Source organism: Anser brachyrhynchus, assembly GCF_964034855.1.
Source record: "Anser brachyrhynchus genome assembly, chromosome: 10".
Classification (NCBI taxonomy): Eukaryota; Metazoa; Chordata; class Aves; order Anseriformes; family Anatidae; genus Anser; species Anser brachyrhynchus.
The window spans coordinates 1,197,315-1,219,395 of NC_137705.1; the positions used below are offsets into that span (position 1 = coordinate 1,197,315).

At 43.2% G+C, this 22,081-nt stretch overlaps 1 protein-coding gene across 16 annotated transcripts in view; it reads right to left on the reverse strand.

Annotated features, from left to right (window-relative positions):
* GRM7 (glutamate metabotropic receptor 7) overlaps positions 1-22,081 on the reverse strand; it is a 271,411-nt gene that overhangs the window by 61,524 nt on the left and 187,806 nt on the right. For 14 of the 16 annotated variants that reach the window (XR_013955340.1, XM_080605575.1, XM_080605587.1 and 11 more), the window contains exons 7-8: positions 20,597-20,736; positions 1,317-2,252 (exon numbers count right to left, since the gene is read on the reverse strand). Coding sequence is in view for 13 of the 16 variants with exons in the window: in XM_080605575.1 (XP_080461701.1) it covers positions 1,317-2,252; positions 20,597-20,736 (1,076 nt within the window). In the remaining 3 variants the exon portion in view is untranslated. Of the gene's footprint in view, positions 1-1,316; positions 2,253-20,596; positions 20,737-22,081 lie in introns of those variants that run through there. The other 2 variants (XR_013955342.1, XR_013955341.1) reach the window with 2 other exon arrangements.

A 22,081-nucleotide genomic window follows, 5' to 3' on the forward strand; every position in this document is an offset into this window, starting at 1 on the left:
CTTGAGTCTTTGCAGACAACAACTCAGAACGCTTCATCTCGGTCACCTGCAGGCCTAACACATTCTCGGGCAAGAGGCACAAAAGCTGCTCTGCGCTCTCTGTGTCAGACCAAAAGGTACACGTGAACCCAGCTGGGTTTAAAGCCACCTAGGCTGTTTCTTATCTCCCCCTTGACAGGGCGAGCAGAGGTGTCTGAAATGTTTGAGAGACTTGGCAGACCTCCTTTCCAGTGGAAATTACCTCCCTTTAGGGATGCAGCGGCTGCCGTTAAAGCCCTTTGCACATGAAACCCACATAACCTCTGCTTCCCCCTGCTTCCTCCCATCTTCCAGCAGTAAAACCAGGCTGAAACAACTGCAGATCTCTGTACTACCAACCTTCTGAGCTGCAGAGGACAAGGCTCTGGTGCAGACATCTTCCCCTGGAAGGGCTGTGGAAAGGAAGGCCCTGCCTGAGCAATGCCACTGCTGCCCTCCTGCAACGCTACCTCAGTAAGCCCCGAAGTAGGAGGAGAAGCAGAGCAGAGCATGAATGAATTGTTTATTGCCTTCTTTCTCCAAAGACACCATGCCCACTAATAAATGCAACGGGAAAAAGAGAGCGACTTTCTCCTCTTGTTATGTAACATGGTATTTATGATGTTTGGATGCTTTTTCTTAAGTTGCATAAACAAAATATTAAGTGGGGCTTCATGGATTAAAAAAGCAACCTGACATTCACTCCAGGACTCTGGTTATGTCCATACCACGAACTATAGGGCAAGTCTACCTGAGCTAGTTTAAAAGTCACCACCAGAGGTAGCCTAAGTCTAGTCTCAGCAGCTGGAGCTCAGGACAGACTATTTACCCTGTGGTGTAAATATGCCCTGAGGCTGCTATTTACGGAGCCGAGCACTCATCAGATGACTGCATACTGCCCTCAGCACTGAACTCCAGAAGCGCTGCTATCTACTGAGCCTTTTTTGACATTTTGTTTCTTATATCTTGTATTGAAAATGATTTAGTTAAGAGATGCCTCTTTAAGAATGATATGACAGTTAATTCCCACTTATCCTACTGAAAAGACACAATTGAAAGGGATGCAACAATAAAACTAATGGCTAATATGATTGCTATTGATCATTTGCCAGTTTATCAAATGAATAGCCCACCGGCTAACTGGAGAAGGAAAATAGTGCTATATATTGCTCGTGTCTCTGTAATGAGCTAACCGGATAGCTCATCTTAAGATCTATGTAAAGCTGAGCATCAGTACATCATTTATAACCGCAATGAATCCTGATATATCAGATGCACATTTGTTCATTTTCACCTACCTTTTCAGCTGACTGGGCAGTGCCAAAAAATATTGGAATGAAGGCAAGCCATACTATACAGGTAGTGTACATAGTGAATCCAATGGGTTTAGCTTCATTAAAATTCTCTGGGACACCCCGAGTCTTGATGGCATACACAGTACATGTAACCATGAGAAGAATGCTATAACCCAAGGAACAAATGATTTGTAGATCCGTAATGTCACATTTGAGAACTCCTCTGGCTTGATCAGGGTTCATAGTTTTCTGCTCATCATAATCTATGATGATGTTGGGTGGGTCAACTGCAAACCAAATAAAGACACCTAGAAGCTGAACAGATATTAAACTCGACGTGATGGCAAGCTGCGACGTGGGGCTTATAAGCCTGGGTGCTGTCACTGACTTTTTGCCCTGTTCAAATATGCGGTAGATGCGGTTTGTTTTAGTTAACAGGGCTGCATAGCTGATGCACATCCCCAAGCCCAAGAAGATACGCCGGAAGGAGCACACTGCAACGTTTGGTTTGGCAATCATCAGAAACGTGATTATGTAGCACAGAAATATCCCTGTCAACAGGACGTAGCTGAGCTCCCTCCCCGAAGCCCGGACGATCGGAGTGTCGTTATATCTAATGAAGGTTGCCATGACAAAAATGGTGGCGATAATTCCAAGCATAGCCAAGAAGACGGGGATCACAGCCCAGGGAGAGTGCCACTCCAGCTTGACAATGGGTATGGAGCGGCATCCCGTGCGGTTCTCGTTGGGCCGCTCGTTGTACGAGCAGAGCAAGCAAGTCACCTCGTCGGCCTGGTACTGGTAGCCGTCGCAGAGCTCGCAGTGCCAGCAGCACGGCATCCCCTTCACCATCTTCTTCCTCTCTCCCGGCTTGCAAGGCAGGCTGCAGACTGAGGACGGGATTTCGCGCACTCCTTTACCCCACTGCATTTCATCGATCTATGAGACATTTGAAATAGAAAGAGGCTGGTTATGTAGACGTTACTGCCAGGCAGCAGGAGGGCACCAAGGGGAAACCTACAAACAAACGGAAAAACTTTGTATGTGGCAGACTGTGCTTTTCCAGGAAACGTGCGCACCAATGTCTTTGTGGGGGACTCTAATCCATGACTGTACTTACAACCATAATTGTTCATTTTTGTTAGTAGTAAATTCTGGTAGAATGGCACACAACATCAGATAAAATGGTAGAGTGTAAACCACCTTCTTTCTGTGTGAAAGTTAGTAAGAACATGGAAATGGCTAATGGGAAGGCAGCAGTTACATTATGAACCTGGCTTTTGTGCATCCAGAGCTTGGGGCTTCTTACTGAGACCAGACAAGAGTTCTCCCTTCTTGGCACTACTACAGACCTGGTTAATGTTTTAAATGAGGTGTAAATGTGTCTTATACAGGGCACAGAATCAGTGGGAATGTGGTGAGATCTGCAATAAGAGCCATGTAAGAGATACAAAGTACAAAGAAAATAGTCATCAATGAAAAATATAATAATTAGGTAATATTTCATTTTAAAGTCACATTCAGCTTTTGAAATACCATACATGCCCCGAGAATACAAATTATAGATGATTATATTAAGTAAATGGAAAGTCTCATTTGTTCTGTAGTCTTAAGAACCCTGAACTCCAAAGCATATGCTCAAAGTTTCCCAAGTACAGCACAAATTAGAATCACAAACCATTTCAAAATATTCCAGACTAAAGCCAGTAACCAGTTTCTAAGAACCAGGCAGGTTTAGCATTGGAGCTGCCCTGAAATAACCACTGGGAAGGTCCCGACAGCCCCAGTGTCAGTTCCAGGCACCAAATTTCCAATTCTGCTGCACAGGAAAATTTCAGTGACTCCACTACCTGCTGCATGTATGCATGGCTTTTACAGATACAATACCTGATCGGCTGGGATAGATGTCAATAGGTATAACTAAAAACAAAATTTCAGCTAATAATTTAGGTTATTAAATGCTTACAAGCTCCACTACTTTCTACAACTAAGAAATTCTAAGATGAGGCCCTTGAATCAGCCATCTGTGATTATTAATGTGCACAGGAAGACTGGGGTTTGCATGCCTTAAATTGAAGGATTAAGATGCACCTTCCTAATTTCATTCAAAATAGATCCTGTATCAACTTCATTTCTTATATTTGAAAAAACACTGAAGCCACAGACTGCTCAAATACCACACTACCAAAAGGCTCTGCTGTGAATGTTATAAAAATAATCCCTCAATAACAAGATATTCAAGAGGTCTGCCACTGCTTGAGAAACTTCATTACCCTTCAATATTCACTACTTATTCTGAAAGGAAAAAGGATCCACAAGCTCTTCTCTCACACCGTGCTGAGCTGAAGGATTGCAGCTCACAGACATGTTAGAGGAGAGCCCAGCACTCGCTGAATTGCACTGGTAGAGGGCAGTTCAGGGTGAGCATGCACCAGAGCCAAGAAACCCATTTTTAAGCCCAACTCCATTCCCAGTCCAACCAGAAAGGCCATAAGAAAGAAAATACTTGATGTGATTTTTGCAGCATACATTGATATGAAACGAGCAAAGCATCCTACATGTATGGATTTTGACACGGTCTGCAGCGATTGTAGGATTCTCACCAACTTTCTGCATGCTAATATCTCACAGAACCCCATTAATGCACTATCATATCCTCACCTCCAACCCCTCACCCCCCTGCCATTACACCTATAAAAGGTTGAATTTCCGTATTCTCAGAAGTACCCCCATGGCCTCGCTAGACAGTGGGAAAAGCCTAAAAGCATTTTATTCTGCGCAGATACTGGGTGTAAGCAGGTAAACGGAAGATTGGGCAAAATTACGGAAAGGCTTTTTTCTGGTCTGATGGGACCACACCGTGATAACTCTATATTGCTGGCCTCAGAAAGACTCGTGGTGTTCTGCTGCTTCTAGCTAAAAAATTAATAATGAAAACTGCCTGTTAGATAGGCCACCTGTCACCGAGGCCTGGCGCTGCGAGATGAGAATCCAAATCAAACTAGAGACGCTTTCCCCACAAAGGAAAGAATATTTTTGAAATATTTTTTTGTCTTTGAAATAAATTATTGTTTTATAACTGCCTTCAGAAATGCAAACAAAAGCAACAGAATATTCAGCTGCGTATTTGGCTGCCTTAGGAGCTAATAATTGTGCCTGATGCACATTTTTCTGTTGCCTTTTTTCTGCAGCTTCCTTGAAATAAGCTTTTGAAACCTGAATCTAGAAAAGACTTCTATTGTGGCAAAAAATTGTTATATTCAGCCACTTCTTCCATTTACTTAATCTAAGCCTGCTTCTATTTAATGGCATTTTTCCAATATTTTTGTCACTGTGAGTTGGAAACTGCTTACTTCAAGATTTTGCTGAGTTCAGGGTTTCAGTATCAGGACCACAGAATCCTGCTGAAATACTACAGATGATTTTTGCCCACAAAACTGTAAGAGGACATTCTACAAAACCCAAATAGCAGATCATTTAACTCAATATAATCTAATTGTAGCAAACCATGGGATTCACTGCTGTTAGGTTCAGATAAAAGTCAGCATTTTAAGGCCGTTCATGTGAAAGCAAACACTTGGCTTTTGAGCAGCTTGGGCAAGGTACTTGATCATGTCCTTGCTCCATTTTTCTTTCAGTTCCACATCTACAAGCTGGAGGTATTGTCAGTTATGTTTATAACAAAGACCTACAATTTTCCAAGATTCACGGAGGAAGAGTGCTAAGTACTTATAGAAATATAAGATTTATAAGTAAATAAAATAAACACTTATCCCATAACCAAAAAGTAATTATCTGAAAATGCTAATCTTATCATTTAGAAAGCTGTAAGTAAACAATTTAATAAATCATGAGAAAGTACTCTTGCAATGAATACAAATGTGGCTTTTTTATGTACAAACTTCCATTTCAGTAATACATAGAAATGGCACAGAGAGGATTAGGGGATTTACTTTTTTTCCAGACTAACACCACTTACGGATGTAGCTGGACACGCTGTGCTCACAGCTATCCAGCAGTTTTGCACCTTGAACTTAGCACTTGACCAAATCGGTGCTGCGGGACACAACAAACTCCTCCATTACAATTCTGCCAAGTCCGGGAAGGACTCAAAACCCAGACTGCATTAGGTGCTGTGGACACATGTATGTCTAATTTCTTGAAAAAAATCACATATCCACCCATTATCCACTTCTCATCATGTTAAGTAGCCCATCTCCAGCAGTATAATGTGCAGACTGATGCTATTATAGTTCATCCACTGATGAAGTGATCTGATAAATGGAAAAAATATCATTCATTGCAGGACATTCAAAAGAACTTGGCACCACTCCACGATACGTGGGTCCACGAGACCCACTACGTGATGGCGTTACGCTGCGTTTTCCCCTGCCACCTCTCCTGCCTCCAGGGCTGGCCCCGTCCTGCAGGGATGCTGGACGTGCCCCCAGCACCAACCTGCCCAGCCGCTTACTGCCTCCTGAAGGCTGCACACTCCTACTTATTTTATATGCTGGGTTCATTTCTAGATGCCAATTTCCACAAACAAGGCTGCAAATTGCTCTGGGCCCTTGCAGTGCGAGCAGCTGCCCCTCAGCTCCCCGGAGCGCAGCAGCGAGAACCGGAGCAGGCAGCGGGCACGTGGGGCTGAGCCTCCGGCGCGCCCCCCGTCCACACACCTCGAGCTGGGCGGGTGGGATCTGTTCCCCAGATTAATTCTCAGCATGCTCGCTACAGAATCACATTAACAAGAAATGCTTAGTCTGTCTCATAAGGCCCAACGTAATTGTTCATTTTAATGAATAAAGTAACTCGATATCTGCGTGTAATTTAAACATCGTCGCTTCTTTTCTCACCACCACAAACATTTCTGTAATAAGCTATTTGTTCTGAACTAAATTGTTTCATGCAATGTTTGATTAAAATAAAAATCAGTACAAAAATAATTACATTACTGATAATTAACCTGCTCAGGAAAAAGAGCCCCGTTCCCCAACAGGACATTTGTACCAATCGTGCCGTTAATTTCCCAGCCCTACCAGAAACCAGCTGTGGAGCACTGCGCCCCGATTTATTGCTGCCTCGCAGATTGCTTTCAGGCTCCAGCCACTAAGTCAGCAGTTCAAACAGTTTCTGTATATTCAACTTCCCAGATAGCAATATTTGCATGACTTAGCTCTTAGAGCTTAGCTATTAATGTCTTGTAATTAGTTTTGCAATCCAGGGCTTTAACATGATAACAGTTTTAAGCTAAGAATATGTCAATAACACACAGTCAACAAAGCCTCCTGCAAAATATCAACTAAAATCCCTTAAACAGATAACTGCAGTGATAAGCCAAACTACCAGAGAAAGACAGGAACCTACTCCAATACTTGCTCAGACAAGGCAAATGCGGTGTTTTACCCAATACTGTAACTTTTCCCATTAACTCTACTCCCACCCGGGGCTGACAGAAAGGCCTGATGACTCCGCGAGCAGCAGGTTCCCACCCCGGCGCAGGGGCTTCCTCCTCCATCCCCTGCCCCCGGGAGATGTGAGCTGTGCCAGCCATGGCAGCTGGGTTCCCAAAAGGGCACAAAGGAACAGCGACAGCACCCAAGCTTTCCTGTCCCGCTGAAATACTCGTCCTAAACCCCTCCAATCTGTTCTCTGCTTAACCGGGAGTCAGAAGTCCTCGCCTGTTTTCTGCTCCGGTCTCTCCCACCACTGCCCTCTGTTCCGGCGGCTGCTGCGGGAAGAGACGCGGCCGCGTCCGTCGGGAAGCACACGACGAGCAAATTGCAGCCTTCAGATCGCAGGTAAGGGAAGCTCATTGCTGCTCACAGTCCTGCAGCCACAAGCCTGGCAATTTCGTGGTGTCAGCACAAGTCAGGGATGGCCTTCGGCACCCGGGCTGATGTGCAGGCTGGCCCCTGCCCCTCAGCGATGGCTGCTCCCCTGGTATTTGGGTGCAGCATAAAAATCTGCATGGCACCTGCATCGCATTTTATTTGACACGTTCAACTACTTTTAATTTAAGTTTCTACTAAAAACGTCATTTTTGTTTCCACTCTGTAGCACCTTTTTGGTGGTCTCATAAGCAGATCTCAACCTACGTGACTGATTTATTTTCCTCCTTCCCTTTCTGCTCGTACTGTTTGTTTAGCTTAATATTTGTCATCATTTTCCACCGACCTCACCTGCTTTGAGAGCAGCAGATACCAGTTCCACTGAGCACTTGTAATAACTTCTTTAATGAGCTCCAAAGGCTATTTGTTCTACATTAAACCAAGGACATTTTTAGCACAACACTGATTTAGAGAAAAATGCTTAATCTACAATTTTTGCAATAACACTCATTATCATACATTCCTGTTGACACACAATAAAACTGAAAATTAATTATTTTAATGGTTTTACATCTGACTACGGCTTTGTGTTGTCTCCTCAGTAATGGAAGGGGAAGGACCATGCATCTTCAGTATTCATCCCGCAGTCCCTGCATTTTTTTAATTAAAAAAGAACATATTCTTCCAAATGTACATTTAAAATACACAGTGCTTATCTATTTAAGTATAGCTTAGAGCAACTCTATCTTCTGAAAGTAGAAGTAATCTAAGAGAATTTTTCATCCCGAAGTGGCTTACAATTAGTTTCTGTACTCAGCCCCCAGCCCGGGGCTCGGAATGACGGGGCGTTTTGGGGGGATCCATGTTGATGCCCGCTGTGTTATACCTAAAGTTTCACCTCCAGAATATTTCATTGTCAAATTTTTCAAAACATAACCAAGTCTAACAGTCTTCTTCCATATTTCACGAAATAGGCTAAGCTCACTTCAATACTTCAGATGCAGAAAATAACAGCTCCCACGTGGGGAGCGGCACTGCGCAGAGCAGGTCTCACTGGCAGAACTCACAAACGACAGATTTCAGCCTGAAAAACCTCCCAGTTGTCCCACTGCTCACAACCTGCACTTTTGCCAACTCCTGATGTTCCTGTGGCCATATATAAGGAGATAAAATGCTGCTTAATTAAAGGAGCAATTTACAGCTTGTCTGGCTCCTGACTGGGACAACGAAAGCAGGTTACAAGCACAGCCGCCTGGACTACTTTACGTATTTTATGCCCTTTGGCATAAGCTAGTTTGTCCTTTAGTGTCACGGCCTTAGACAGAGCACAGCTGAAGACGAGGCCTGGCACCCGTGATGGAGGCGAGCGCAGACTGCGGCACCCGCACGGCCCCCGCGGCTGCGGGCGGGCAGCAACCGCGCTGGGCGCAGCCGTCCTGCACACACCACGCTGAACCCGGGTCACAACAGTCGTACACGCCACGGCACGAAGCAGAGAAGGGAAAGATGCAAGATTTCATTTCAAAGCGAGGTGGCCCAGTTACATACTCATGTAAGAGAAGCTGTTCAATATTTTACAGTTCTGTTGGAAAGCGCCTCGGCAAAGTTCCCTTCAATCACAGACTTTTGCTTTCTTCTGCTTGTTAGGATGGTTGGACACGTTCGCAAGGATCTAATTTCAAATATACCCATGTTGCAGCTAGAATGAAAATAAGAAACTTAAAAGTCATGAGGTTTGCAATAAATAATTAGATAAGGCTACCTTACGCATGACTCTTGACAACGACAGCTAAAATGGTCCATCCGACTCCCGCACTGTTTTCCACCCGAAGATCTCACAGTGGCACACGAATGCAGCAGTACGTGCTAAGTAGGACGAAGGAAGTTCTGCATCTGGTATAATGAAGCCGCGGCAGAGTGAGATGAAAGCCAAGGCACACAGTTTCAGTACGTGCCCAAGGACTCTAACAGACCTTCCCTGCGTATTTGAAGTTTTGTACTTGCTCTGTGCCTGTCCTAGAAATCAAGACTAAAGGGATTCATCGTGCAGGATTATAAGAATCCCTCGATCCAAACTACCAAAGCACCTAAAAAATAGATTGATATTGGGTCAAAGTAATTGCTCAGATATTTAAGTGAACAGCTGAAATCAAATGTTCGTTTCTAACACTTTCATAACACTCAGCAATTTGCAAGTTTAAGTCCTAAATAACAAGACTGGGTGACAGTGGCATCCAGAAACAAATCCAGGAATTCTGACTTTTTTCCCAAGACTCCTTTTCTGAGTTATTTTTCATGGTAGAGCCAAGAGTTGACCTTACCCAGGTTTTGAGAAAAGGATTATCCCTTGATGTTTATTTATCTCTGCTTATGAGCTAATAACTTCTTTTTCTGTTATTTACAGTTCTGAAAAAGAAATGCAGCTGCCAAATCTGATATATTACTTTCAAAAGGGAAAGGGTAATAACTAGAGATGTACCAAATGGCGTGTGTGTGATTTGGATAGCATTTATCTTGAAGTGCCTGCCAACTCAAAATGCTTTAGTTTATTTATCCTACTAATTCCCAAGCTGATTCAAAGACCAGTATTTGCTAGTCAAATTATTTGGTCCTGGTCTTCCTTTTTTTAAAGAATCAGCATCAATGGCACAGTAATTTTCTCATCATGGCTAGTGTGCATGGCATAATGACACAGGGGCTGGGGAAACAAGATGAAAGACGCACAAAATTCTGAGTGAAGCTCAGCACCTTTAGGCCCTGGTTGGATTGCTGCAGCATTAGTAATACTATTAAATTATCTTGCTCAGGTTATATTCAGTCAATCAGTCCCAACCACTGTAACTGGTACACAGAAAATTAGGGCTGGCTGATGGGACTTTAATTAAGCTTTGCCTGGGGCAACTCTTCCATTAAGGCTGCAGTCACAGCTTGCTGAAACAGGGCTGGGGAAGGAAGAGGAAAATGAGGTGGCTGGTGACAGGCAGGCACTGAGCGGGAGATTGGTGACTGCTGGCACCTGGCGTGCTACCGCTTTGAAAGCTACACGGGATGCTGGTTTGGTCTGGGCGTGGAAAAATACAGGCCTTCCAATTGCATCGATAATATTTGTGTCTTCCTGCAGTTCCATTAAAATTCTGCAAATAAATTCCACTAAAATTCTGCAAATAAATTCAGAGCTTCATTTCCTACATTAATCAAGCCAAACTTAGGAATTTTGTGCCTCGTCACATTTCAGAGTACTAAATTGGCAGTAAAGCAATAAATTGCCTTTTCCCCTCCCACCATCTTCTTTCACCTCTCTGGGGAAAAAAAAAATAAAAAAAAAAAAGGTGACTGGAAGCAATCACTTATGCCTTCCAGCTAAGCACCCGAAATATTTAACTGCCGCTGGATCACGTCCTTTCCAGCGCAGGGACTCTTCCTCCCCACTCCTTCCCAGCAGCACGGAAGGCATTACAGTCACAGAGGCATTCCAAACCCAGGAGAACAGCCTGTACTGCCTTTTCCAGTTGTATTTCTGAAAGAAAAAGGGACTCAAAGCTCTGCTTTTGCCAAGGGAGATGGAATTCCATACTACGTATTTCACCAGCCTGTCTAAATGACAGGCAGTGCAAGAATGGAACGGAATATCTAATTATAGGCACAATTTCTAGCTACCATTGGGAGCTGGATGCTCAGATGCTACATTTAATGGTCAAATACACATCCTCCATGCCATTAAAAGGTGCAATTAACAAGTAAACAAGCTTGTTTCATGGGAATCATTTAATGTAACGTTTTCATATTAAAAGTACATTTTCAGATGAGTGGAAGAAGAAACAAACAAACAAACAGTGAAAACAAAGCAAATATAATTTGAGGGAAAGCCTTTTTAAAGTGCAGGCTAAAGACTCTTCTCAGCTCTTTATTTGGGGCCATTATTGCCTACCACGCAAACAATTAGCCTGAGAGACATTAAAATGCACGCTATATATCCAATGTTATAGTCTTGCCGCAAACCACATCAATTTTCTGTGTAAGTCAGTATTCAGGGACATTTTAAAAATGATTATTTTTGACCTACTCAATGCATGAACTCCTTTGGGAACCTTTATAATTTGCTTAATTGTTGGAAACTCTAAGGACTGTTCACATGGTCCTGGTGTGGGCAGAGCTTTCTAAAACCCTTTACAGAATTTCTTACTCCCCTCTAAATAAAACAAGTGCAATATTATGCAATCATCGTAATTACATTCTGCTATCCTTGGCACGTGCATCTGTATGGTTTTAAAATTTCATTTTACAGAACACAGCTGGATTGTGTTCTAAGGCTACAAAACAGCATTAAGCCAATTGTTCTCATATCTGTTAATACAATACCCTAAAATATTCTAAGCGCAAACCCAGTAAATAAACATGGAGACAAAACAGCCAGTTTCCAGGATGTCACTCGAGAATGCCAGTCCTCACCTGCTGAGGATCTGCCAAACCTACAAAGTCAAAGCTGAGACTAATGCCTGTAACCCTGCGTAATACTCCTCCTTCCAGGTTCTGCATACAAAGAGCACGCCTTCACTGCGACCCAGGCAACCAGTAAAACCCTGCTGCCCTTTGCATTAGGCTGCACCATCATCCGCACCTCTCCGGGTGCTTTCTCCCGAAGAGCTGAGCGCGCAGCCCTCCGAGAGGACTCTTTTCACCCAGTTCAAATCCCACGAGTTCACAACAGATCTAAGAAGAAAACTTGATTACCTGGCAGGTATTTGCAAAGTATCAAGTGCTCACTGGCTGTTGGACAGCTCGAGGTGCCTGGCCTCCTGCTCAGAGCAGCAGCTGCAGAGCTGCCTGGGGAGCAGCACAGCACCTTTGCAGCACTGACACTGGGTTTGCCTCTACACGCCTGGATGACGTTCTCCGAATGCAACGGAACACGTCTGTCACTGAAAGCATCTTTCCATTTTCAGGTATTAGAAAAGAATATTAAGCCCCTGATAGCACACCAACTGGTATTATCACTACTGCCAAAAGCAAACAAACCTCATAATTATCCACAGAAACCCCAGCAAAGTATTTGCTCTTGAACATCTTTGCTGGAAAAAATACAGAAGACTTGGAAAAAAGGATTTAAGAAGTGATGTGCAGGAGGAAAAACATCACCTATTTTAAAAATACAAGTTATTTATTTTTTGACCTTCTTTTTCTCACCTTACTCGCTCTCAGAGCAAGTCTGACTGCCTACAGGCTCCTGTACATTTAAGAGAACCCCACAAGATGGGGCAAATTCTGAAGTCAAAGAGTTGTCTGATACACATACATTTTTTTTCCATTACAGCTTTTATGAGCTCCTTATTGTTATTATTATTATCCCTCGATCTTTGAAAAGATATGTGCTATATCTTAGATATTCTCTCAGCCTGGTTTCTCTTAGCATTTATATCCTTATAAGCATTTTACCTTCTGACATTCTTAGACCTGGAGGAAAATTACACTGATGCTCAGTGTCGCCAGAAGCTGATACAGCTTAATACACTTTGCTTTGCCTGAAGGTAGCACAGCTCACGCGGTATACATTACAACCTAGGCAAAATGGGTCAGTAACAAAGAAGAAATGACATTTCACACCTTTAATTCCAAGTCTGAGTTAGTTTTCAGAGTGAGATGTTAAGATTTAACTATTGCCTTCCTATTTTTATACAGCAAAAATCTCAAAGAAAGCTCAAATCACTGAATAACCTTTAATTTAAAATATTTTTCTTGTGATTTTCATTCAAGTATGTCAAGTAACAACCAGGAAAGGGTCCTCACTGGCCAGAACCTCCTCACGTGGGGGTTATTCTCTAGTTCTGCAGGCGGAGGTGACCATCACGTGCAGGTATTCGTTCCATTACACTGCTCATGCCAACCCCATCAAAGCCTTCTAAAGCTCGAATTCTCTCTGTTTTCTCCGGACCAAAAAATGATGCCCTGGCAGGGTTTCAGATTCCCTTCACATGAGCTCTCGCTGCAGGGCAGCTGCACAGGACTGCTGGGGGGCGGCAGCGGCACACGCTCAGGCTGCTTCCTGATACGAGCGGGACCCAGCCCTCTGCTTCCTACCGCATGCGCGTGGACTTCAGCATTGTCAGCATCACACTGCTCCCCAGATTTTCTGGCTTACTTTGGCACAGGTGTATAATGGAAACCCGGGGGACACACCCGTGAGATTCTCTGGATTACAACACGCAGTGATTTTTTTTTTAAAGAATGCGCAGGTATAAATGTGATTATCTGCCCTTACCGACAACCTGCAACAAATCGCTTAGCTCTCTTTTGTCATACAGAATAAACGCTGCTCGATTCACATAGCTCCTAGCACATGTTTTCAGGTTTTGCCCTCATCTGGATAAAAGTTATTTACAGCAGCAGTTTCTAACGCATCAAAGCCACCTGTGGCACTGCGGCCTGTAGCGAGGCCCGTCCTGCGGCCCTCGGTTCCTCCCCGGCGAGCGCACCGAGCCGCGCTGCGGCCACGGCCCCAGAGCAGGGCTGGCAGGACTCGGGCCCGCTGCTGGCTCCTGCACATTTCAGGCACCTGATCTGAAACCATTGAGGACTGAGGAATAAGCATATGGCCATTCAGCGGGCCAGTGGCTTGAAAAATTCCCTTCCAGTTGGCTGAGAGAAAATTAATTCCGTGAGTTAAGATAATTAAAGGTGTTCGTGCCGGTCATGGCTGACATGAGCAATGAAAGATCACGGGATTTAATAACAGTACAAAATAAACAACATTTATCATTAGTATGTACATTATAGCTATTGACATGTCGGGCATGGTGAACTCTCTCACCAAAATATGTAATTAGGATGTATTTTAGTAACACGCCGATATAGTTACTCACCTTTGCATTTCTGACCGGATCACACCCCATTTGGCTGAAGGTGCAATGAAGGCTGAGCTCACAAAGCCCAGCTGCAGCAAGGAATTTTGAAAACAGGCTGCAGATCTTTCTGGGATGACTTTGCCTTTAGCAGTGCTTACTCTGTGAATTAATTCCCATAAAGCCAGGCACCTGTGGCCCCACAAGTGAGGCTACTGCCAGGTTTTATGCACTAGCTGTGTGATGCAATGCTAAAAAGCAGAGGGAGAAACAGGACCAGGGTCAGGAAAGCAGAACAGAAATGCCAATGGGGAGGAGAGCTTCAGGTAGGTTTACCTCATCTAAATGAGGTCTAAATGGCGGAAGAAGATTATTATTATTATTATTTATTTTTAAATATACCATAAAACTATTTGTAGATACCATATTTCCAAAGTATGCCTTGAGAAAATACAGAACGCCTTGCATTTAGGTGTTAGGGAACACAGCCCCAGTTCAGGATCAGAGCTAAGGGCAGTTTCAGTTCACCAGGAATGGCACAGACTGAATAATGCTGCCATAAGGAAGAACAGCCCAGATGAAGTTACTTCCTGAAAACATAATGAGGCATTGGTCACTGAAATAATTCGTATTTTTTCAGCTATTAGGAAGCCAGTTATTTCTGGATACAATCACATCTCCATATATGTCAACATACTATAACGTACAGTTAATTAAATCTAAAGCTTTAGACAATTTCATTAAAAATGTAAATTGTGGTAATTTTCAAGAAGTGTCTGCCTCAGCTGAAAGCTTTAAGGTTCTGCAGTGACATATGAAAAGAAAACATAGGAATCATACTTAAAATCTTAATTTTCAATAGCACCCTGACCTCATTTGCTGAATTTGTGTAATGAGACTGTCTGACACCTGAATAATGTCTCTCTCCTGTCAACCCATCATCTCACAAGATTTCGGTCTCCAGGCTGTAATATAGATGCATCATCTTTGTACCAGCTACTCATTACCGTCTGTAACAGGAATGGGAAATGACACTACAAGGGCCAGTTTATGTGACAATAGCTGAAATGAGAAAGGAAATTGATACCAATTTTTATCCATCTTGTAATCTCTAAAGCATGATTTTAAGCTCACTCGCATGTCGCAAACCAACAGAAACCTTATGGATTCTATATGACAAAGGTCTGTGCATGCATATCCATCCACCTGCATATACACACATAAAGGCATATAAACACTCTTCATATGTTTGCAAATAGGTTTTGCAATTATGCATTACATGCATGCAGGAGCCAGTACTGATAATGCTATCATAACTGTGCTTTCAGTTGCACACAAATTTACTAAGGTGAAATTAAGCTAAAGTTTCCTAGGTTGGGAGAGGTCATATTTCTATTTTTAAATTTCAGATAAACTACTTTAAAAAACAGGTCAAATACATTCTTTTAAAAATGTATGAAAATCCTCAAAACTAACCTAAATCACTGGTGGTGGAACTCCCATCCCTTGCTATTTGAACCAAAAACTTCTAACTGGCCAGATATGTGCCCTTTTGCTCCCCTTCCACCAGAAACTGGTGAAATCCCAGGCTTCCAAACAACTGAAATTTGCATATGCTACAGAAAGACACATCTTTTGCTGTAAAATATTCTGCAAAATACATCTGCTCTGAACATGTTCTACCGCAAGCAAAAACAAAACACAGAAAACAATGAACAGAAATTTCAACGCATTATTTTAGAAAAATGCCATCTGTTGGCAGAATATTGCTGAGCATCAAGCTTCACTGAATAGCTGCTTGGATCCAATTGCTGTTCTGGATATTTTACCAAAAATATCAGGTACATATAGGTCTCTCAGCAGAAGGTTAGACATTTAATTACTCTTTTCATTAGCTTGCTATTCATAACGTTTATTTTCAAATTCTGTAACAGAGATGTTTTCAGATTAGTCTGAGCACAAGTAGCTTCAATAGGTGGTGAAGTGTGTAGGATCTGCATAAATCGCACAGATGATTATGAAGTTACTTAATATATTTCTATTTGTGGGGAAAAAAGAATCACAGTGTAGAAATCGCATCATCTTTGCCAGTTGCTTGCTTTGCAATCCTCCCGTTAGGCCAGAGACAGCTCCCTGTTCCCTCCCTGGCTTCTCTCGCTGTAGGGTGAAAGCTGACCATTGAGCTTGAAGCACCCTGTTTGCTCTGAGACCAGAGACACTGAGGTACACGGATGTGACTTTTTTTAAAACAAGACTGTTTTTTTTTTCCCTGTCTTTCTGTTTCTCTAAAATACTGGCCTGAACCTACAGTGAAGAAAATAACCTAGCACAGCTATTTCCCCACGGAGGAGGGAGTTATTAATAAGCACGGAGTGATTTCCTTTGCACTATATAACACGAGCCAGGATTTATAAGGAGTTAGATCTGTGTAATGTACATGTTTATGGAACCATATTGATAATTATCAATACTATTAATCTTCTAAGCACTTGTTTAGAAAGATTGCAGTAATGTATCACTTATTGCTGGAGGAAATTATAAAAAGAGCTAGGAATTGCCAAGCAGCCAGCCTTCCTGACTCTGCACACAAAAGCCTCTATTTAAGTGGCAGTCACGTTTCAAGCTGTACACTGCTTAATGTTACTGAACAATTTACAATTCAGGGGCACATCTCTAAAACAATACCGATTTTTTTTTTGTTCAGCTCTGCACACAGTGTTTAGGCATCTTTAATATGTTTTTGTTTCTATTTGCAAACAAATTAGAGACATTTTAATTTCATCTGGAGCTAACAGTCAGCCTCGTCTGATGCTCTGCAAGAGAAGCATATTTCAGGTTAAAGCTACTTGAATCCCCTTTAACACAGTAGCAGTGGTAAGGACAACGTTTTCCACCATTGCTCTTTATCATTCAAGGATGAGCCTTCCTCAGTCATCCTGAAAATGTGCTGCAGCCTCTGATCAGCACCCAGGCACCCAGTGGCACCTTTACGAGCCATAGCGCTGAGCTGGAAGAGCACACCCGACAAGCTGGAGATGTCAATGCAATTAAAACAACACGATGCAGCCTATGCAAACACTAATAGCCGAGGAGTACAGCGTTAATTAGAAGAAATGGAAGAAAATGTTAGCTGCTCTAGGAAGACATCCCTCTCTAATGACAGATAAACAGGTCTCCTGTAAGCATTTCCCCGCTCACCAGGACAAGTGTGGAGGTGAAGCAGAGCCTCCTGCCCGCCGCCGGGCCCCAGGCTGCAGAAGGACAGCACAGGAGCAGCAGCACAGCTCAGCTGGGTGCCTGCCACACGCCAGAGCCGAGAGCACTTCCCGCACGGAGAACATTCAGCCAAGACCTTCAGTCCTTCGTGCATGGCCTCGGTGCCCCAACAGCTCACTCGGCCCTAGATCACGGAGCCAGAGATCACTCCTGCGCAGGAGCCCAAGCTCTGCGGGATGGTCTCTCCAGCCGGCTCATGGTGCTGGCACAGCAATACCCGCACCGAGCCACTCCACAAACTGCACACTTTGAGCAACCTTGGCCTTTAATGACCCCCAAAAGCTCGTCAGTAGGAAAAAGGAAAGAGTGGTAAAGGTGGAACAAAAGGGCCCAAACTGGCTTTTTTTGTCAAATGGAAATCTGCCACTCATTTCAATGCAAGAGCCTGACCCAGTACGTCTGCTTGTTCAAATCCGACAGCAGTCTACTTTCCGGTCAATACCCTTGTGTAAACTACATCTTTAACTGTAATTATTAACAGCAGGATTAGTTTTACTTAAGTTTGCTTTCTGCACAACTGTTGGGAATTCCTAAATTTTGCTATAATTTCCAGGCAAAATTTGAAGGAAGCGGAACATATGCGCATACTGTCTGCCCAGCCATCTGTCTGTACTAACTTCCTTTCTCATAACTTTTGAACTCGCAGAACTTGCTGGCCAATTTGAAATGTATTTGATACAAGCAGAGGTTTCTGAAGGATGTATCTGCAGTGGATGGTTAGAAGAAAGACCCACCTGCACTGAACTTCCCTCTCCCCCTTCGGTTTGGCCTGCCAGCCGACCAGCTGGCATATGTATAATTCAAAGACAGCCACAATACAGGCTGTTGCTTGCACAGCAAATGATATAGGAGTGTGGGAGGGAGTTCAGGCACTGCAGAGGAACTGTGGAGACAGTACGGGAAGGAGTCACAGGGAACGTGATAGAGAATGCTGCTGTGGTAGGGTATGCAGAAGACAAAACCTTGGAAAAGCAAGATTCAACAATTTCACGGGGATTTTTTCTACTATATTTGGGTTTTTACAGTTTAAGGACAGTTGCAGAGGTTTGGACACGAAAATATAAAAAAAACCAGGGACCTGCTGAGCTAACTCTATATAGAGAAAGAGAAGCAATACCACCAAATTTCCCACGAGAATGCCCAGCTCCTGGAGGAGTGATCCATTTCTGTCTCCTTCAGGCACATCAGTGCCTCCAGGAGGGGTGTGTGGGTCCTTTTCAGGTACCTCAAAGCACCGCGAGTCGCATTCATAGAAGTCAGCCAGGTAACACAGCTGGTCAGCCAACTTCTTGCATTTCTATAGAGCTTTCTATTGGGCAACCTCTAAGTACTTTACAGAGTAACAAATAAAGGCATACATTATTACGTCCTTTGTTTCTCTTCTGTTGGTATTAAAGAAATGAGAATTGGGACAATATTCTGAAGTGTTAGCTCCACAACAATTACTAAAGGCAAATCGTAACCTTTGGCAGTTTATCCTGGGACATATTTAATAGTAGCTATTATTTTGTTTGGTTATTTTAGCGAATCCTTGACTTCTCTAAACTCCACAGTTTTCTTTATTATTGTAAGAAAATATGTACAGGCACTGTCATAGCAGTGTTAATCCCCTGTGGATTCTGGTGAGAAACTAGGACCCGTGAGTGAGTAGAAGGGAAGTTACTGAGCCAGTCTCCACTATTGACATAACACTGTAGCCATGGGGATAGGAGGGTGAGGAAAAGCAAGCATTTTATGGAAACATTTAGCACAACAACAGGAATACAAATCAAACTCCATTAATTTAGTTTTAAATTTTAATGAATCTGGATGTGTAGTTTATATAAAGATTTATTTAATAAATTATTAATATTTTTACTAAAAGAATTGTAAATTATAAGTTAATATAGAAGTTTGCCTCAAATTGAGCAACAAAATGTGAAACCCACAGAAGTAGCATACAGCAAATCCAAGTGAGCCAGAATTCAAGAAGAGCACAATATTGTGGTTAGTCTCCAAGGCTGGACCCTTGGTAATCCACGCTAATTACTTTAACAAACTTTAATTTAACAGAAGACATGAAAACCTTGAAAGTAGAAAGCGTCCTGCATTCAGGCATGCTCCACATCAGAGTGTTTTGAGCTCCTCACCAGCCCCCAGCTGCACAATGGAACTGGCAGCTCAGACCCGCTGCCCTTACCAGGTTTTGCCGGTGAGCACGGCGGGCGTTGTGCTGTGTTTGCTCAGGCACAAAGACCTGAAGCCCAAGACACAGCTGCTGTGCCCACGGACTGCACACCGGGTAGATCCTGGCTGCCTCCTGACCACGTGCCAGGACCAGACCACACTCACACAGCCTTTCCTTCCCTTTCCCTGCACCTGCTCCCCAAAGGAAACCCAGCTGTGGGGCCGGCAAGGAGCCACAACGCACCCAGGATGGGCACTGCCAGACCAGAGCTGGAGAAGGACCCGCTATAACCCCAGGAGGAAGCTTGGACCAAAATAGGAAAACCCTTTGGTAGGAATTGGCATTTTTTCAGCAATTTGCAGAAGAATAGTGAAATTGAACAGAAAGTATTGTCTTTGTGCCTTAGTATCAAACTACAAGGGGTCAAAGAGCTACATGGTTAAACTGGCACATCGTGTGTTTGAGGCTCAAGTAACTTGCACAAAATCAGGCAGAAAGCCTGAACCCAGATCTACACAGACCTAGGCCACAGGCCTGTCACAGAGCATCCTTGTGTGGATGGAGCTGACAAGAGTTTCCTGCTTCCTCAGCCAACAGTCATATTTGTTTCTTCTTCTGGGCAACACTGAAGTGTCTACTGAATCTTTGATCACTTATTCTTACACCCTTGCTTTTTTTTTTTTCCCCTCTTTTTACTCATCATTACAAGAGATACATCTCATTCATACAGATATATTTTGCTTGAAAGTAGCACAGGAAAAGTGAGTCACCCCAAAAAATATTTAGTTTAAGCTTTCCTAAAACTAGAAAAACTGAAGAGCATCTACAAACGAAGGTCCACTGTTTTCAAACAGCAAGGCATTACTGGTTGATTTTCCAAGTTGACAACTAGGGACTCTGGACATGCAGAAGTAATAAAAGTTGCATGACTGCCTAATGTCCCTATTCATCTGAGGAGCTTTGGTATTCACAGCGCAGAGAAAAGGTGGCAGAACAAAGTAAAAGATGACACAATGCAAAAAATAAAGTTCTATGTAGCTGCAAAGAAATAGTAAAGATAGTTAATTTTTGCATGGTGGAAAAAAATAAAACAAGACCATTTAGCGACTGTACCTGAAAGAAAACAAACAAACAAACAAAAAACCAGACAAGTAAAGAACAGAAAGGACTCACGTTGAGCTGGAGATCATCTGTCCACTGGCCAACGAGGCGGTAGCCTGGGGTGCTGGTGTTGGTGGTGTGGTACTGGAAGATGTCGTAGCGGCCTGGTGCATCACCATTTTTGTTAAACATCACTGGAGTGCCAGCACTACCTGGGGGAAGGAAACGAGACAAAATCCAACCAAAAAAAAAAAAATAGCCAAAGCTTTACAATAGCTATTTTATTTAGTCAAGGTTGAGAGCTTTCAGAATGGCAATGTATTTCAGGCAAAGGTTATCTATCACCCCAACCACCTAGACCAGATACTTTTGGACATGGTGGAATAATCCTAGCCCTCTTCTGGTGATTAATTACCACTGCCCAAACCCGCTGACTGAAAATAAAACAAGGCAAAACTAAATCAGCCTTACTTCACTCAAGCTTTGCACACAGCATGAAATATCGGAAGGCTTTTCTTCCTGCCCTCCAGCCTCCCTTCCCATCTCTCTTTCCTTAGGGAGTTCTTTAGTGAAAATCATGCCTGTGAATGGAGCCTCTAAATGATTTCCCCCCCCCCCCAGAAAACGTTCCATCTGCTTCTGAGAGATACTGCTGTCAGAAGTCAGCCCAGGTCTAGTGAATCTTGACTGGCATCCAGAAATAGCTTCCTCCTCCACAATATGTTCTTATAATCAGCATCCCTGTAATCAGCACGCAGTTGGGATGGAAAAGCACAGACCAAACTAGAGGAAGGCCGTTCCTTGCGTGTGCCCTTATTTAGGCTCTGTGACTCTGACACGGGCGGAAAAGTGTCTTGGTCGGGAGCTGTTCAGGATCATGATGCTGAATTAGTTTTATCTGCCACATACCGAGGTAACTAACGTGCGTGATGAAATGCAGGGTAAGCAGCAAGGCAAGGATCCCCCCCAGCCTTCCTCCACACCGGGTGCTGAGCAGAGCCAGCCCCAGCTCTGATCACTCAGTGCTGGCACAAACCGTTCCTGGTCCTAAGACAGGCAAGCGCTCACCAGGGCAGCTGCATTTTAATTACTGTGCCATTAGATGTGAATCTTTTCCTAAATGACAATTCAAGTCAATGCTGCACTTCCTCAGCTCTCTAGGTGAAAACTTTGGGGGTGACATTTATTTCGAGATGCATTAAAATAGGTTTCAGGGTGGTAGAGTAATATTGTGTCAAGATTGAAGATTATGACAATGCTCCAGTATCTCTATATTCAAAGCTTCCTCCCTCTGTGTAACTTTTTTTTCCCCCTAAAGCAATGAAAAATCTCTCCTGTAGTAGCACTGAACTTTAAGATTATGGTTTTCTTCATGATTCCCATTCTTCATTGAATTCCAGTGAGCAAAAGAAGATTTGAAGGAGTAAATTAGCATAGTTTCTGTTCCAGCCCTGGTAGATTGTTTCCTGCCTATCCTGCAAGCCTCCAAGATCAGATATAGATTCAGCTGAAAGACTAGTACAGAAAACCTTCCACTGAAATCTCTCCTCACAGGTT